Source organism: Zootoca vivipara, chromosome Z (assembly GCF_963506605.1).
Source record: "Zootoca vivipara chromosome Z, rZooViv1.1, whole genome shotgun sequence".
NCBI classification, from domain to species: domain Eukaryota; kingdom Metazoa; phylum Chordata; class Lepidosauria; order Squamata; family Lacertidae; genus Zootoca; species Zootoca vivipara.
Window position 1 is genome coordinate 21,912,186 of NC_083294.1, and position 19,731 is coordinate 21,931,916.

Here is a 19,731-nt window from a genome sequence, read left to right on the forward strand (position 1 = left end):
AAGGGTGCCATATTGTCCTTTGCTTCAAACAGCAAGATGTGTTTTGGGTTGAGCCAGTCATTCTTATGATGATTCTGTATTGTACTGATGGTATTTTATGTTTTGCTGCACTTGCATATTTTGTTGTAACACCTCCTCAATATCTGATATCAACAGGGGTGTGTGTGTGTGTGTATGTGCATGCATGCATGCCATGGTTTAAGATCCTGGTTACTAAAGTGGCAATAAACCATGGTTTCCCAGTTAGAAGTCTGCTCCCAGACTTTGGAATTCCCTTCCTAGATAATCTAGGCTGGCTCCCTCACTGCTGTCCTTCCGCTGGCAGTTGAAGACTTTGTTCTGAAATGGACTGGGTTTTGTTTGTTTTTTAAGGAAAGGGCTTTAATAGTGCTGTGCTGCTTTTATTATCTGTATTTCAATAGGTTCGTTTAAATTGTTTTAATTCTATTAGAGTTTAATTAGTTTTTAACAGTTATCTTTTACATGTTTTTAACTTTTTGTATTTTATCTGTGTTTTTAAAATTTGTGTAATTTGAATCCTAGTCTGGGAAAAATACGAGATACTGTATAAATAAATATTATAATAATCATGATAATGCACTTAGCTCCATCCAGCCTATTTTGTGCAGTCAGAGATGCAAGACAGCATCTTTCACCATTCTGCCCTGTACTCATTGTATGCAGCATCACTTCTGTTCTGCTGCATTTCACTTTCTGCCAAAACTTACGTTATTAGTCTCACTGTCCTCTGTGGTGCAATTACATAATTTACACTGTCATTATATTATTCTACCCCATTCATTTCAATGCAAGGGATGGACAATGCAAATGAGGGGGGGGGATAATTAATTTATAGATTGAAAGCAACAGCAGGGAATACTAATCATATTCATTCCAGACATAGGATGAATAAGTGAACAGTGGCAATTTCCACTCCGCACACCTGGGATGTCTAACCTGTTCCCTTCTCGAGTCCAAATGTTGTCAGACTACAGCTCCCATCATCTCTGACCGCAGGTCATGCTGGCTGAGGCTGATGGGAGTTGGAGTACCACATATGGAAGGCACCACATTGACTACTCCTGTCTCAGGCAGACTGTGCCATATATTCAGATGTCAGGGAGCCTAGTCTGACAGCCCTGCAAAACTCCCCAGGGAAGGCTGTCGAAACAGGGGCAGGAAACACAGTAGCAGGGCAGCAAAACTTTTGTTTCAACAACAAGCACAGCTGGGATGGGGGGCAAAGAGGAATGGATACTATTTTTCTTCCCCTTTATTAAGAATGGCCTGGTGCTCCCAGAGGAAGAACAATTTACTCAACAGTTCCTTTCACTCCACCTGCTACAGCCCAGAGCAGTTGTGTAGCCCTTCAAAATCCACACTTACTTTGATGCAAACACAAACAAAAGCTATGGAAGGGCTTAAATATAGTAGTTTTTAGAAAACATGGCAGCAACCATAAAACTTGGCAACTGTTCTCCCCCCTCATTTTTTTGAACTTCCATGGCATTGCATTTTGGGATTAAATTTAGGGGCCAATGATCTGGCATCCTGCTGAGGGATCTTTGATCCCATAACCAGCACCCACCAGGAGGATCTGCATATTACATAATGGAGATGGGAAGGTGAGGCACCTAAATCCTACATGGTGTTTTAGCACCATAGATTGGGTCCTCCCTCAAAGAGGGCACGTGTTGCGGTGAGACCTGACAACCAAACCCTGTGTTGTGGGTGGGTATGATTGGCAGCCACAACACCCAATTGGTAGGTCCCTTGATGCAGGGTGTAATCAGGCCAATGGGATGCAGCCTAAACAGATTGAGGGACCTATGACCCAGAGCTTCCTCTTTTGGCAAGTGCATCGGAACACCCGCCCACCTTTCCCTACTTTTAGGGCTTTTTTGAGCTTGACCTTGCTATGCCGTCGTGTGTCATCTGTTGTTGGGACAGGGGCACGGCAGGAATTTTCCCCACTTGGTTGATTGGCTGTTGCCATTTGGGCTTCGCCTGCCGCGTAGCAAATTGTCACAACTTGTAAGGTTGCGGATAGGCTCTGGTTCAGGTGATAGGGATGGGAGAGTGCTCTCGCCATCCCGATGTGAAGGGTATTCCATTAAAGGACCCAGGGACTCAATAGTTTGATCAACCCCTAAAAGGGGGTTGTGCCCATGCCTGAGTCCAGGGGGACATCTGGGTGGTGGACATAGCATGTCCCCGGCTTTCCGCCATTCCAGGTGTTCACCCTAGGCTGACCTATGCTGGTGCCCTGGGTCAGTACTGCCTGCAAGGGTGCAGGGAGCTAGTCTAACCAGAGCCTATGCAACCACTCACCTGATGTAATCAATAAAGTTGAGGCCTAAATTCTGCCAAAAACCAAACCAAAGTTTGAGTCTTGTCTGAATTTATTTAAGGGGGTGGTTTAAAGGTCTGAACACACAACAAGTAGACGTGTCCTGCCTCTTATTTCTGTAGTCAGGTGTTCCCTGCCCATGTGCTAAATCAGTGGTTCCCAAACCTTTTGGGGCCACTGCTCTCTGATTGTTCAAAACTGTGGTTTGCAGAACCCAGTAAAGAAGATAATAAAACAATCAAAAAACAATAAAAGAAGATAATAAAACAATAAAAAACAAACAATAACAAAATAATAATAAAACAATAATAAAGACTATAACAACTGGTTGCGCATTTATTTGAAATCCAATTAAAACTATTTAGTTTAATTAATTCAATAAAACTGATGAGCTTGATCCAGTGATATCAGCTTTTCAAAGTCAGAGGGTCATTTACACTCTAGCACTCCCCTGCTGCCCCCATGCCACTTAATGCCCCCCCGTAGGTAATCCCACCACCCCACAGGGGACAGCACTGTCCATTTTGGGAACCACTGTGGTAAAATAAGTAACCGGCGACCAGTAGGAGAAGGAACTACTGAGCTCTACATAATGTGTCATATGAAGAGATTTGCAACCAATTTTTATTTAAATCTAATTTACCTAAGTTTTCCTATTCACATGCACATTATGATTGCCATAATTTGTAGTTATTTACACAAATGGTTTTAATTTCCACTGCCTTCTTCTGTCCCCAGGGGCTGAAGGTATGATATTCAAGTTCCCCAGTTATCAGTTTCAGAAAAATATATAATAATAATAAGATGATCATTTATAAATCGCTGAAATGCAATACTGATTTCACAAGTCACATCTATGAGCTGGAGAGTTAGGGATCATGCTAAAGTATTTCTAGAGTTAATCAGTCCTCATTTCTTGCTCACAACAGGGAAGATTTTCTTAATACCGGACTGCACTTTTTAAAAAGGAAAGACCTTGGGCACTCCTGGAAGGGTCTCAAAACCCACGTTGAGGCAATTGCAGAGAAAAGCAATTCAAGTCAAGGTGGTTTTTAATTTGCCAAGGGCACCGAATGCGAGAGGGGAATTGAATTTTTGAGTGTCCTGCTTCCTGTGGCTTGAGATGCCCGGGGTGAGTCAAGAGAGTTAAAAGGCAGGCAATCACAGCAGAATGTTGAAACAGGAAAAGGAAACCGCTCAAGACTAGAATTAAGGGAGATAAAGACAAATCAAGGTTATTGTGTTGGAAGGAGAGGGAATTCCAGGAATGTACAAAATGGAGGAAGAGGAAAGGAAAGTAATTCACTGCACACAACGATGCAGAAATAAAGCCCTATTATAAGGGGTTTAGGAACAAAGTCCTGTGGGTGCAGTAGTGTAGCTGGGCAGAAGCACAGGGCCCACAACCCAAAGACCACTCAAAGGACCACACAGAGAGCAGCAGCTGCTGGGGGCATCAGCATTTGGGCTGGCAAGGTTGTGACATCATGATTTATTCATTTTCCTATTTTTTGATAACATTTCATGGCATTCACTTTTAAAAGTGAATAGAGAATAATCTCAAAATTCTGCATCGTGGTGTCAGAAGCAAACCCTGGTTTACTCGTGTATTCATGAAGGGCTGGGCGATGGGCTTCATGGGTTGGTGAATGCTTCTCTCTGTGAGGGAGCCTTCCCAGACCCACTGAAAGAGGCGGTTATTAAACCGCTTCTTAAAAAACCATCTTTAGATGTGGCCAATATGACCAACTATCGCCCGGTCTCAAATCTTCCATTCTTGGGAAAGGTAATTGAGCGAGTGGTTGCTAAACAACTCCAGGCATGCCTGGAAGAAGCGGACCATTTGGATCCCTTCCAGTCGGGATTCAGGCCTCATCATGGGACTGAAACTGCCTTGATCGCACTGGTTGATGATCTCCGGCGGGCTAAGGACAAAGGCGAGAGCTGTTTCCTAGTTCTGCTGGATCTCTCAGCAGCTTTTGACACCATCGCCCATAACATCCTTCTGGACCGTCTAGAGGGGTTGGGAGCTGGGGGCATTGTCATACAGTGGTTCCACTCCTTCCTCCTGGGCCATGTTCAGAAAGTGGTGGTGGGGGATGGGGGTTCAGACCCCTGGGCTCTCACTTGTGGGCTGCCTCAGGGTTCTGTCCTCTCCCTCATGCTTTTTAACATCTACATGCAGCCTCTGGGAGAGATCATCAGGGGGTTTGGGCTGGGTGTTCATCAGTATGCGGATGATACCCAGCTCTACCTCTCTTTAAAATCAGAACCAGTGAAGGAGGTGAAGGTCCTGTGTGAGTGCCTGGAGGCATTGGAGGATGGATGGTGGCTAACAGATTGAGGTTGAATCCTGACAAGTCAAAAGTACTGTTTGTGGGGGACAAGAGGCGGGCAGGTGTGGAGGACTTCCTGGTCCTGAATGGGGTAACTGTGCCCCTGAAGGACCAGGTGTGCAGCCTGGGAGTCATTTTGGATTCACAGCTGTCCATGGAGGCGCAGGTCAATTCTGTGTCCAAGGCAGCTGTCTATCAGCTCCATCTGGTATGCAGGCTGAGACCCTACCTGCCTGCAGACTGTCTCGCCAGAGAGGTGCATGCTCTAGTAATCTCTCGCTTGGACTATTGCAATGCGCTGTACGTGGGGCTACCTTTAAAGGTGACCCGAAAACTACAACTAATCCAGAATGCGGCAGCTAGACTGGTGACTGGGAGCGGCCGCCGAGACCACATAACACCAGTCTTGAAAGATCTACATTGGCTCCCAGTACGTTTCCGAGCACAGTTCAAAGTGTTGGTGCTGATCTTTAAAGCCCTAAATGGCCTCGGTCCAATATACCTGAAGGAGCATCTCCACCCCCATTGTTCTGCCCGGACACTGAGGTCCAGTGCCGAGGGCCTTCTGGTGGTTCCCTCATTGTGAGAAGCCAAGTTGCAGGGAACCAGGCAGAGGGCCTTCTTGGTAGTGGTGCCAGCCCTATGGAATGCCCTCCCATCAGATGTCAAAGAGAAAAACAGCTACCAGATTTTTAGAAGACATCTGAAGGCAGCCCTGTTTAGAGAGGCTTTTAATCTTTAATCGATTATTTTATTCTTCTGCTGGAAGCTGCCCAGAGTGGCTGGGGAAACCCAGCCAGATGGGTGGGGTATAAATAATAAATTATTATTATTATTATTATTATTATTATTATTATGGCTCTCAGCTTTATGGGAGTTTTAAAATGCAAAACTGCACGTTTACTGAATTAAGAAAAATCTGGGTCTGCACACATTTTAGTTTGACTTTTTTCTTTTCTTTTGCTCTAGCAGATCAGGAACATGGAAAGAATGATCAGTATATAATAATGGGGAAGGTGCGGAGGAGAGAAAGGTTAACCATTACTACACATGGTTGACTAAAGGCGACCACCCTATAAGACAATTAAGTCCAGGTTCTAAGATTACTGGGCTGCACCACTGCATGGGCAGTGCTTTAAGAGACCAAGGAACAGGCCAAATGATTATTCAAATGACTTGAACATATACTCTGCCTTTCTTGGAAGATGCAGGGTAGTGTTTTGTTTTTTAATGGTATTAAGACACAAAGCCTATAGTGCCCCCCGCCCCGGAAGGGAAACAGTGGGAAGTGATGGGCCTGGGAGGTGCTTGGAGGACTATGACACCTGTCACGGTCCGGTCGGCGGGCGTCAGGACCAGAGGCAAGATGGTGGTGAAGAAGCAGGGTCGAGGAGCAAGGCAGAGGCGAAGTTCCACGGGGCACGAAGCAAGGCGAAGGCAAAGCAAGGGTCCAGAAACAAGAAGCAAGGTGAAGGATCCAGGAACAAGAAGCAAGGCGAAGGTCCACGGGGCAGGAGCAAGGTGAAGGCGAAGCAAGGGTCCAAGGAGCAAGGAGCAAGGCGAAGGATCCAGGAACAAGAAGCAAGGCGAAGGTCCACGGGGCAGGAGCAAGGCGAAGGTGAAGCAAGGGTCCAAGGAGCAAGGAGCAAGGCGAAGGATCCAGGAGCAAGAAGCAAGGCGAAGGTCCAAGGGTCGAGGAGCAAGGCGACGACAAGGCAAGAGTTCCAGGAGCAAGAGGCCAGAGGCAACCAGGCAGGGATGGTGTTGCTGTGGCAAAGAGCTGAAGGGAAATGCTGGGCTTTTATCCCTCCCAGCTCCTGCCACCAGGTGCAGTGAGATCTCAAGTGGCCTCACCTGGGTGACTACTCCTTGCCTCTCCAGCACAAGCTGATGTCTTCACCTGTGTGGCCACGCCTTGCTTCCCCAGCACAAGCTGAGGCAGGCCCCAGTCCTGCAAGGCACTACAGGCCCCAGAGCCTGACTCCTGCCCATACTCCTGACAACACCAGGGCATTGGAGTTGGTGCAGAGGGTAACCATGTGCTTCAGGAGCTCCCTGCAAGGTAGCATCTCGGAGGCTCACCAGATGATAAAGCTGGCTTTCCATGCAAGGTTGTTGTCACTGAGCAGCTCTGCAAATATATATGCCTTCACTGTACTGTTTTGATGCCGGCAAAAACCTTTCCTATTTATGCAAGCCTACCAAGGCATATAATTTTATTATGTTTACCATTTTTTAAAAGAGCTGGTTTTATCTACATTTTGATATTATTATTATTTTTAAAAAAATGTGCCTCCTTGTTTTCCCGTTGAATTTATTGGTATTTTCTTATAAATATTTCATATTCTTTTATGTAAACAGTTTAGATGGTTTTCTTATATTATGCAGTATATAAATCCTGTTAAATATATAATGCTAAGCACTGCTGTTATTATTCTTTGCTAAACAGTGGGATTCATTTCCAGAAGCCTGACCAGTCCTGTTACACACACGTGTGTGTGTGTGTGTGTGTGTGTGTGTGTGTGTGTGTGATAAAGCCACCAAGAAAATGCACTGACAGCCACCTTCCTTGATCACTAACAAAAGTTTCTCCAAGCCTTGCACTTTTCCAAAACCCTGCAAGGTAACTCAGTAGGCTTTGGATAATTTAGAGGGCAGGAGGACCCTAAAAAATAAAAATAAAATAATTCACCTGTGTAAGGGTGACTCCCTACAGGGAGCCAGCCCCCATCATCCTAACGTCCACCTCGCCAAGCACAGGGAGCAGCAGTGGGTCTGAAGCAGCCAGGGGGGAAGGGAGAGACTCAGAGGGAGAGAGCAACCAGCGTGCGGAATGATGGGAAAGCTCAGGGGAGGAGAGATGTAGGCAAGGGCTCTGGGATGCTGGGGAGCCATCACACCGCTTTGGCCAGCAGGAGGCTGAGAGGGCATCGCTCCTTCTGGCGCAAGAATTAAGGAGAGCACCGTGACACAGGTCAAGGGGGAGGCGTTTTGGGGTGCCCCGACTACTTTGCTGGCGTAGGAACAGACGTACGCCATTGCCGGATTCTGATTCGGAATGAGAGGTCATGTTTTAAGCTATCTCTGCACTGTAAATACCATGCACAATAAAAGTCTTTAAAGACAAACTGGACTCAAGCAGAGTTACTCTAGAGTAGCCACGACGACCCTCTGACAACCTGACTGGCAGGATGTATTGCCTGCCCCTGCCCCTCCTCCCACACTTTGTAGAGCTGGTGTCTGGCATGGTACATCTCCCGTGGTCTCCAGGTTCCTCTGCTCAAGTTGGTTTCTACTGTGACTTCACAGGAAGCTGCCTTATACTGAGTCAGATCATTGGTCTATCCAGCAACTGCCCCATTGTTTCAGGCAGGGGTCTTTCCCAGCCCTGCCTGGAAATGCTTATGATTGAAATTAAGCCAAGGCAGGTGCACAACCACTGAGCTGCCCTTCCCCCTGCTTTTTAGCCTTGGTTGTTCTCTGCCTTCCTAGGATTTCCACTTTTTCAAACGGAGAGGCTAAGGGCCAAGCAATGATGACTACAGAGGATTCCCCTCTACATCCTGTTTAGTTGAAGGTTCATTTCTTCACCACTGAGGGCTTCCCTCCACACTCTTCATTTCAATGCAGCCATCATGAAAATACATGATGTGAGTGAGTCCAAGAACCTGCCCCTCAGGCTCCCACACGTATCTTTCTCTTCCTAGTCCTGTACTAGCTCATGTCTGTGTCTTTGCCCTTGACACCTTTCAGATCTTTGCTGTTACAGTCAATGATAAGCAAACAAGATAAGAAGTACAAGCTTTGCATTATCCAGGTGTGTATAGTAGAGTAAAAGAAAAAGAGAATAGAAAACAACAACACAGAAGTGGCACAGAGTGAAATAAAATGGGCACCAGCATTTTAAAACTTGTAGTCATGTCATGAACTCCAAAAGAGGAAAATTACAAAATGTCAGAAGGGTCCGTTCCTGGCAGGTTTTGTTTGCTGCAGCATAAAACTTTGCCACACCAAGAGTATTAGATGCACTTTGGTAAAGAGTAAAAGGACCTAAAATGCATCTGGTTATCTTGGCAGATTTAACAAAGATGCTGTGGGCCGCTGACAACCCCTCACATGGCATTGTGGGCTTTGTGGGAAATTAAGTAGCATCAGGGTGGAATGTTTTCTAAGGGCGGGGAGCCAAAAGCAGACATCAGTATTCAGCCTGGCAGATTTAATAAAAGGGGTTTGGCTTGTCATCTTTCATGCCACGAGAGGAAGCAGCCTTGTAAAGATTGATAGCCCGAAAGACAGGTTAATGAGTACTTCAGGGCCAGGACCTTTTCAGTGATAGTTCTGACCTGGTGGAATGCTCTGTCCCATGAGACTAGGCCCTTACAGGATTTAACCTCCTTCCGCAGAGCCTGTAAGACAGAGCTATTCTGCCTGGCCTTTAAGTTGAACTCAGCCTGATCTTTTATTTCTCTTCTCTTCTCTCCCCCACTCCCTCTTTATGAAGATTACCCGCTCTGGGACCCCACAGCTAATTCTCCTCTGGCCTCCTCGCTGGCCCAAGTAGGACTAATTTAGCCAGCTAGCCCTGGTGACTATCTAATGTTTATTGGATAGATTTCCCCCAAATTGATTTTTGAGTTTTGAATTTTATTGTTATTCATGCTTTTATACTGTATTTTATGCTGCTTTTATGTTGTATTACAATTAAGTGTTTTAAATTTGTTGTTAGCCGCCCTGAGCCTGGGTTTCTGAACCAGGAAAGGTGGGGTATAAATAAATAAAAATATTATTATTATTTATTATTATTATCTTGAACCATTTACCTCTGACGAAAATGTATAACTTGGCCTTGAGTTCTTTGTTTGATGGAAGGTTGCTGTAAAGGCAGGTGAAGTAGCTTGTGTCATTGGCAACAGCTCGGTTGACCACAAGGGTGCTGCAGGTGTGATGTGACCTGTCTGGGCATTTCTTTTCGAATACCTGCCACCGATTGCCATCCTTGTCATTTCTCCAGGTCCAAGTCAAACCAGGTGAGCCCCTGCCAAAAGAAGACATTGAGACATGAAACTTATTTTGGTCTTCAGACATAATTAGGCAAGTACATATGTGAGTGTAACTTAGAGATGTGTCACCTCAGCCTTGGGGAACAAATGTGGCCCTCTGGGCCTCTCTGTCTGGCCCTTGGAACTGGATGGAGGATAGAGAAGCATGTGCAAAAATCCTTTGGCACAGCAGTAATGAGCCTACCATAGAAATGTAAGAGTCTCATCCATTGCTCCAAACATTTCCCCCCTCATTCACTCTGGGTCAGGACTCACCCACTATGGCATGCGCCCCCCCTGAAGGCTGTCCATGAGGGAGCGTGGCTGAAAAAGGCTCCTCACCCCTGATGTAATGTATTAGGCAGGCATATATGTGAGTGCAACCTACGCTTCAACCATATGGAGTGGGGATGAATTGTATGATGCATGGATTTATGAATAAAATTATACACAACTTGGAGAAAGTGGTTATATAAAAGTTTCACCAGAACTCATTAACGTCCAATAAAGCTGAATGTTGGAAGATTAAGGACAGATGAAATAAAACACTTCATCACTCAGTGCATAGGAGGCAGTCACAGCCACCAACCTGGATGGCTTCAAAAGATGACACAAATTCCTGGAGGAGAAAGCTATTGGTGGCTACTAGCCATGATGGCTGTGCTCTGAAGTTTGGGGCAGTAAAAAATAAAAAAAGGAAAGGAAAGGAAAGGAAAGTGGACTACAGAGGGCACAATTTGCATAATTTTGCAGATGCTAATTTATATGTATAGTTGCAAATTTAGAAATAATTTAAATAGAAATAAAATTAATGTTATAGTGGGGAAGAGTGGTGAGGTGGCCAATGTGTGCTGGCTCAGCCTGCTGCCCTAGTGCCAGCCTCAAGCTTTGTTTCCCCTCCCCACTCTTGAGGCTGCTCCCCCTTTATAGGGTTATATTTAAACCAGACTTATTCCAGGCAGCTCTTCAAATAGAGAACTCCTTCAAGTATAGGGCTGTCCTGTAAAGTAGGACACATAGATTACTGGTACATCCAGCTCAGTGCTGCCTACATTGATTGATAGCAGCTCTCTTGGGATATCAGACAGAGAACATTAGCAGTCCTACCTGGAGACACCAGGGATTGAACCTGAGGCCTTATGCATGCAAAACAGATGCTCAGTCACTGAGCTATGGGCTTCCCTACTCCGGACACAGTCAGGCTCTTCTGCCAACTAGCCATACACCATCTTCTGCCCTCACCAGGTACTAACCTTGGCCCAGTGAGCACAACCTCTACATTCTCAGATTCTGCTAACTCAAGCAACTCAAACTGGGATGGGGGACTTTCACAGGCATACTCATCCCTGTTCCTCAAGATTCATTGGAAGAGAGTTTGCTTCCCATTCTATCTTTTACCCAAGTCAATACTAAACCTGCAAGGAGCAGGACCTCCTCAGTGTTGGCTCCCATCTTTGCAAAATTCACTCCCAAATGGGACTCTGCCTGACTACCTTTCTAGCTAGCTTTGACATCATTCATGTGTGTGTCAGAAGACTATTGGCCACAAATGGGATGGACCAAACCTGCCAGTGCTCTTTATTCACTAGAGTTTGCTTATAGCTTGTTTGTAGACTGCTCATACACTATATTGATGGTGTTCATTTTGCTTAAAGATATCAATGTTGCATGTTGCTACGAGTTTCTTTAAAGCAGAAGAGTAGCTTCTAAGCACTCTCTCTTTTTCCTGGAAGAGACAACCCCATCACTATCTGTATTCTGTGATCCCATCTTCTTTAAGTAAAAGCTTTGGCTAGTTCAGGAGAACAGCTGCGGTTTGGAGACAGAGCATCTGCTTTGCGTGCAGAAGGTCCCAGGTTCAATCCATGGCATCTCTAGGTGGTCCTGGGACAGACCCCACCTGAAACCCTGGAGAGCTTTTGCCGGTCACCGCCAACAATACTGAGCTAGATGGACCAATGGTATAAGACAGCTCCCTATGTTCCTGAGGTTGGCTGCTAAAGCTGTTTGAGGTGTTATGCTAAGTCTCTTTCCCCCAAAAGAAAACTTCTGAAAAGTTAAGGGATGAGTGTTCCTGCATTTCTTCCCTGACATACGTGATGTCACAAGAGCAAGGTTATAAACAGCACAGTATTGATTCTGGAGGAAAGGTATGATTATATTCCATTTTGGTGGAACAAACAGTGACTGTTTGAAGTTGCTATAGAAATGCTCTAAGACATTAGTGGGAAAACACACTATAGATTTTTTCCAAGTTAAATTCAAATCTATTTGTTTCCATCAGTGTGAGTGAGTGGGTGTTGCAGGGGCAGGGAGGAAGGGAGAGGGAAAGAGGAAAGAGTGATTGGCTCAGGAACTTGCAAAGAGGTTAGGATATTTTCACATGTTGTGAGGTTTAAACACAGTGTTTTCACTGCAATATTCTGCCTTGCACTGAATTCCTCATTAGAGCATGATTAGGAGGTGATTGCCAAAGAGGGTTTTAAAAAAGATTTATGGTCCAACCATAGACTTAAACAAAAGAAAGCCCCATTTAACTCAACGAAGCTTGCTTCTGAGTGGACATGCATAGAATCACACTGCTAATATCTCAAGATATAGTGATAGTGTTTGGTTATAGTGTTTGGGGATGTGGGGAGTGTAATTCAAAACATTTTCAGTAAGTTTTACTATCTGGTAGGAAGTTATTTTATTAGTTTGGACAGAATGCAAAAGCTGGAGTGGGGCACCAGTGACCCTCCAGTCCGATGTTTCAAGATGGGACTGTTTGCACCCAAAGGATCTACTCTGCTACTCAGCTAAGCTTCTTTCCTGTCACCATAGGGATGAGTGAATCTATCCATTTTGGTTTCTCTCACTTTCCATTTTTCTTAAATCCAGTTTTCCACATGTCCACATCAGTGTCCTGATGAAAAGTCATCACTATTTCACAGTGCAAAGTTCTCCTAATATGCACGTTTGTATGCAATTTTGCATAAAATACACATTTTTGCCAAAGATTTTTAAAAATATTTTTAAATTTATTGCATTTTCATCCGACCTTTCCTTCAAGGAATCTGGCTTTTGTTTTTTCTTCTGTTTTCGAAAGAGTGGTGAGAGGGTTGCATTTTTATTTTATTGTAGGTTGTAGGTCTGATTTTTCATTTTCTTGTAAAAGCACCTTGAGTTTTGGTGAAGTAGGGCAGTGTTTCTCAACTGTATTACTATTGTATGTTTCTCAACCTTTTTTGGGTCATGTCATACTTGGCGGCCGCCAGGCACATGACAATGCAAATCACCCTTCTCGTCGCCGCACGTCGCGGCACACCAGCCAGCGTCTCGCGGCACACTAGTGTGCCGCGGAACAGTGGTTGAGAAACACTGAAGTAGGGTACAAATATTTGAAATTTCTGCCTCCTGCAACTTTTGGATCACAGCTTAATTAACACTCTCCCATTTAGAATTCCTCCCCTAATCTTTGCATTGGGATTCTATGCATTGACTCTGGATTTGCCACCACACCTTCCGTTTTAGGATGGAACCCTGGATTCTCAGTGCACCACTTACCGGCAAGTGATTGTGAAAGGCTTTCCGGCAGCAACTATAATATGGTCACTGTTCAAGTTCAACTCTGGTTTCATCAGCCGCAGTTCCTTTGCATGACCTGCATCAAACATGCACAAAGAACACAAAGCAAAACAATATAAATACTTGTGTCTATATAGTTCCATCCCTTTTTCACTTCTTAAACCCAAACTGATGGACAGGAGGTTGCAGATTTCGAAGATTAACACATCTCATGCAAAACTATTTCACCCTTCAACTCTTATGATGACAAATTGAGAGTGGAATATGGGGTGGCTTAGGGCAGCCGCCACTGACTGCAGATGTTTTGGACTATAATTCCCATCAGTCCCAGAATGATGCTGGGGCTGATGGGAATTTGGGAGTGCTGCCAGAGACTGATGGGAGTTGTAGTTCAAAACAACTGGACTACAGCTGGAGGGTGCCAGGTTGACAAAGGATGACTTTAGGGGATAGACTGTGCTGGGCTTCGGATCTCCTACTCCCTCCTCCTGCTTTTTTAAATGTTAAAAACTTGTAAAACTTTTTCTTTGCTTATAGCAGAGATGACTAACCCCCAGTTCAAAGGCCTGCCCTGCCCGCCCCCGCCCCCCAGCAACCATTTTTTTCTGGAGCATGAAGATCCTACCAATTTGCTAGAATTGTTGTAATTTCATTAGGTGGGTTAGGAAAGCTCTGCCACAATGTACTATATGTACCAATTTGAGTGGCAGTGTGGAGGTGGCCAGAGCCCAGTGCCCTGATGGGAATGTGAATCACCCCTTTCTCAATAACCCCCACCTTTCATCTTCATGAATCAGCTGAGAAGAGGGACTGTGTGCCTGTGTGTGTGTGCATGCTCATGTCCCTTGGGACAAAATAATAATAAAATAAATAAAGATTAGCCACCCCAGCTAATGGCAGGAAAGTGGGGGGTAAACAAAACAGAGTATCAGCAAGAACCCAGACACTCACCATCTGAATTTGCACAGAGACAGAGATTTGTATCTATACATATACAGTAGACCTGCAATTTATGCAGGGTTACATTCTGGGGATAGTGCATAAAGCCAAAAATCAAGTATTGTGAAAACACATTGGGTGCAATGTTAGGTGGGATTGCCAAAGGTTTTTTTTTATCCCAGACACTCACCCTGTTTCCACCCCAATTTTTTAAAAAATTGAAACTTTTTTTGCCAAGCACATAAAGCTGAGTGTGCACAAGTTAAATGCATGTAACTCAAAATCATAGAATTGTAGAGTTCAAAGGGACCCTGGGAATCATCTAGTCCAACCCGCTGCAATGCAGGAATATGCAGCTATCCCACATGGGGATCAAACCTGCAACTTTGGCGTTATCAGCACCACGCTCTAACCAGCTGAGCTGTCCAGGTCTACTTTATGACATTTGTATCTTATTTTAAGTTATGTAACAAGGGTCCTGTCAGCAACACAATTCACTTGGCTTAGTGGTTTTCTGCAGTAACCGACCATAAATAAGAAATTTCTTCATATGCAACTGAAGCCACTTTAATGATGTCATAAAAACATAAGAAGAGCCCTTCTGGATCAAGCCAGTGGCACATCTAGTCCAGTTTCCTGTTCTCAAGGTGGCCAACCAGTTGCCTCTTCTGGGAAACTGGCAAGAAGGACCAAAGCATAAAAGCAGGACTCTCCCCCCACCCCCCGTGACTTACAGCCACTGGTATTCAGAAGCATTATTGCCTTTAACAGTGGAAGTAGTGGAGGCATCATGGTTCAACAATTCCATTCTGTTTCACCATGGGACTTTCCGATATAAATGTCACATGACACATCAGTGGAGCTGAAATGGGTCTTTGCAAAAACTCAAAGTTTTCTGAAATTTTCAAACTTATCACTAAAAAGTGGAACGATACTTGACAATGAAATTCTGCTTTGACATTTGAAATCTGAGCAACAGATTTTAGATGACACTTTTTGGCTTCTAAATTTTAAAAGTACAAATGTGTTGCAAGCACAAACACACCAATGCTATTCCATGTTGGCTATAAAATGCTGTCAAATATTCTATGGCATTAACATATCACTCATCAGAAATGTTGACTCAATTGACTGCCAAATATCAAATGCTAAAATAAAAAGTAAAGCAGACTATCTCATATTAAACTAAACATTGTTAAATATTGTTGTTAGTTGTTGGTCCTCAACTGATGGGTTGGGGTTGGATTGCAGGCAAAACCAAGAGAAGTTGCAGCAGGATCATAACCACCACTTTGTCTTCAAATAACAATAAAGGGTAAAAGGCAGGCAGGCAGGCACACATGCATGCACACACACACACAGAGGGAGAGAGAGAGAGAGAGAGAGAGAAGAAACAAGACAGAAGACTACAAACAGCCGGAACAGCATTGGCTAACCTGGTGCTCTCCAGCTGTGATACAGTGTTTGCACAGTACTGCAATAACATAAAGCATGCACTTGGCTGGCATTCTGATTCACTCCAAGCTGCTGTTTTCACTGGAGAGAGAGGAGTATGCATTGTGGAGCTTTTCCTAATCCTTCAAAATGTTTTCACAAGAGGCAAGAGAGAGAAAAGTGTTTTCTTCCTCCGCAATTACAAGTCTTTGCATTAAACAGCTACTTCTTTAAGTGAGTTTCTTTTGGCTTCACAAAGCGGGGGCAGGGGGGGGAAGGGTCAACGAAGTGGGCTGTGGATGTTTCCTCTCTACTGTACTGGCTCTTATATTTTCTGCCAAAATCTTTTAATGCCAAATCAGTATGGGGAACACAAGCAAAATAAGATTCAAAGGCACAACAGGTGGTGGACATGGCCAAGCAAGTGAAGAGGTTGAGCCAATGAACAACATGCCTCCTTGGGTCTCATTATAAGGGAATGGGATGGGCACAACTTCCAGGGCAGGCAGGGCATTCCTTTGCACTGGACATGGAAAGAGGAACTTCCCTTGGTGTGCTGGATCTGAACTGCCTGTTCATGCCACCGCTAGCATCCCTATGACCAAGGTGAGTTGGCAATGGCGCCTCTGAACCAGACTTGGCAGAGGATAGGCTGTGGATGGGTTCTGGCAGTGCTGGTGGTGGTTCCAGGACTGGAGGCAAGGTTGCCATGGGAAGTGAGGAAAAAGTGGGCACCGAGCATCTGGTTAACATGAGAGAAAACGGGGCAGTCCATTACAGTGTCACCTCCCACCACTCATTCTGGTCTGACCAGCCCCTGCATGGCATCTCCTCAGGACTCAGGACATCTCCTCCCCTCCATGAGGCAGCAGAGTGAGTGAGAGGACTCCACTTGTGATTGGTGCCTTCCCTTATCCATCTATATGAGAGCCAGTGTGATGTACTGGTTAGAGTGTTGGACTAGGACCTGAGAGACCAGTGTTCAAATCTACCACCACCCCTGCCCAACCCTGAAGCTCACTGGGTGGCCTTAGGCCAGTCAGCCTAATGTACCTCATAGGGCTATTGTTGGGGTTGAATGAGGAGGGGAAGAACTATGTATGGCACCATGAGCTCCATAGAGTTAAAAGTAATACCCCACCTTTTCTCCAGACTTGGACTCAAAACATTTTTCACGAAGCAAAACAATACAGATAAAATACAAAAAGGTACAAACATATAAAAAATTTGTTAAAAAATTGTGTGTGTGTGTGTGTGTGTGAAGACAGGAGTGCCTGGTGTGCTCTGGTCCATGGGGTCATGAAGAGTTGGACATGACTAAATGACTAAACAACAACAACAAAGTGTGTGTGTGTGTGTGGTGCTGTTTCTACTACTAGTATCTGTATTTTCGCATATATATAAACATGCACACACTATAAAATACAGGTAGTAAAAACAGCACAGCACTGTTAAAACCCTTTCCTTAAAAAAAACTGTCAGTTCCCAAAGGCCTGTTGGAATAAAATAGTCTTTACCTGCTTGAGGATGGACAAGGAAGCAGCCAATCTAGCTTCTCTATGAAGTACCAAAGTTTGGGAATAGCCACTGAGAAGGCCCTGCTCTGGGATGGTATGACTGCTCCTTGATCATATATGATCAAGGCCAGGAATCCCCAAACGTTGGCCCTCCAGATGTTTTGGACTACAATTCCCATCTTCCCTGACAACTGGTTCTGTTAGCTAGGGATCATGGGAATTGTAGACCAAAACATCTGGAGGGCCGCAGTTTGGGGATGCCTGATCAAGGCCTTCGGTAGGAAGCCAGCATTCTGTTTTGCTTTCTACCTAGGATTATCAAGAAACAATGGGGGCTGGATTTCAAGCATAATTCCATAACTTCTCAAACGTTTATGCTTATGAACTTGTGGATAGCAGAGAAGAAAGGTCAAACACCTTGAAAGACCCCAATACAATAGCTGGTGACCTGCATTTGTCTTAATGGGTCATATAAGCAGGGGTCGCCAACCTTCTTGAGCTTGGGGTGACATGTATAAACTAGGGAATCTGTTTTGGGTACCACAGGCACACCACAACCAAGCACACGTTGTTGTGATGTGGGGTTCGTGATTTCAGCTCTCTTGACATAATATGCTGGAGACAGTTCTCTAGTAACACTTCTTTATTAAAGCAAACGAGACTGAGCTCTGAGGAGAGGAAAGCTACATTTATAGGGACGGGGGACTAGCTAGAAAGGGATATATTATGGAGGGAACACTATCAGGCAATCACAGTGCTGCCTTTTGGAGGAAACCAGTAAGACAGAGGATCCAAATACAGCAGCTTAAATGAACCAATAGTAGCTGTACCTTCTGGAACTAAAAGGCAGTTACTTTACCCTAATGCAAATACATACAATAGTAATACAGATATAAAATCCTTTGACTCAATACACAACAATTGCAACCTATTGTATCGCCTATCAAAGAATGTTTCTTTCATGCCTGATCAGCACAGAGGGTCAAGGGAGCCCTATGGGTACTCAAGAAGTCTTTTGTGGGCACCATGTTTGGAACTGCTGGACTACAAGTACTCCAGCCCCTGCCCATCCAGTTATCTGCATGGTTTAAAATAGCTACCAATGAACACTTGGCAGCTTGACATGAAGAAGTGTTCAAGGCACTGGATCCATTGACAACTAGCTAGCTGTCAAGCACTTGAAAAAAGGTGTTTGCTTTCTTAACAGGTCTTTGCCATGCTGAAAACTCAGCTGGCTCATGGCATGAAAAGCAAATTAATTGAAGAAGGACGACAATGAATGAAAGAGACATGAGGTGGGAGGATGACTTCAATCCTCTTTCAGCGAGAACATCATTTGTGATTCATATAGGAAGATCACCTTTGAATCTCAGGTTTCATTTTATTTTTTTTAAGTCTTGACAATTTCCTATTATGCAGCAGAACACACGACGACAGCAGAAACTGGGGAGAGGGGCAAGGTTGAAAGGAACACGCAAGCACACTCACTGCTGCTGCTAGCTTGCCTATTGAAGGTGTGCATCTACTCGGCAGAATGACAGCAAATGTCATCCTGACATCTGAGTAAAAGGTCCACATGCCCTTTTGAAGTGGCAGAATAGGAAGGAAGGAAGCCAAAGCACAATACACACAGGAGGAAGCACAAGGACTTGCGATATAAATAGGGATGCCCTGGGCCCCCTCCTCATGAAGAAACACTGCTTGTCTTCTCAAAACTCCCTCCCCCCCTGCTCCTCAAAATTGAGGAGAACTTTGTCCAAGAAGGAGCACTTTGTCCAAGAAGACACATAGATAGAGCAGGCTTTGAGCAAATGTCAGGGACTCTTCCAACAGCAGAGAAGCCTCAAAGTTTTGTTTCAAGAGAAATTCAAGAGAGGCAGCACTTGCACAAGAAAAAAACAAGAAGTGAATGAATGTTAAGAACCTAAGAAAAGCCCTGTTCTTGGATTAGGCCAAAGGCCCATCTTGTTCAGCATCTTGTTCTCACAACAACAAAAGTCTGGATCCTACAAGATTATGCTCTTTGCCCAAGAAGAATCATACCTGCCAAGTCTCCCACTGAAAAATGTGGGATCAGCAGTGGCGCGGTACCGGACGTTGTGTAGAAGCAACTTCCGGGGCTGCTCTGCCCATGTGTGGGCACCGGAAATAGGGCAGAGCAGCGCCGGAAGTCGCTTCTACGCATGCCACCATGCGGCCACCACCAAGATGGCCGCCGGGCATGCGTAGAAGCGACTTCAGGTGCCGCTCTGCCCTATTTCCGGTGCCCACACATGAGCAGAGCAGCACCCAAAATGAAGGCTCCCTGGCAGGTAGGAAATCTGGGGGATTTCCGGAATTTTTCTCCATTCGGGAGAACAGCGGGAAACGGATTAAAATCCGGGGGTTTCCCACGAAAAACAGGATACTTGGCAGCTAAGAGAAGAATAACTACAAGAAGACTTGTGAAATGGGGTTTCTAGTCTTCATGACAAGAACAAGGCAGATCCAAAGCCCATTCAAACTTTACACATGAAAAATCACCTCTGAGACTCTTTCTTGCTATGTTA

At 44.8% G+C, this 19,731-nt stretch overlaps 1 protein-coding gene across 3 annotated transcripts in view; it reads right to left on the reverse strand.

Annotated features, from left to right (window-relative positions):
- Positions 1–19,731, reverse strand: part of LOC118084151 (vascular endothelial growth factor receptor kdr-like) — a 200,096-nt gene that overhangs the window by 128,020 nt on the left and 52,345 nt on the right. For all 3 annotated transcript variants that reach the window (XM_035113499.2, XM_035113500.2, XM_060270643.1), the window contains exons 2-3: positions 13,272–13,368; positions 9,507–9,721 (exon numbers count right to left, since the gene is read on the reverse strand). In XM_035113499.2, coding sequence (XP_034969390.1) covers positions 9,507–9,721; positions 13,272–13,368 — 312 coding nt within the window. The remainder of the gene's footprint in view (positions 1–9,506; positions 9,722–13,271; positions 13,369–19,731) is intronic.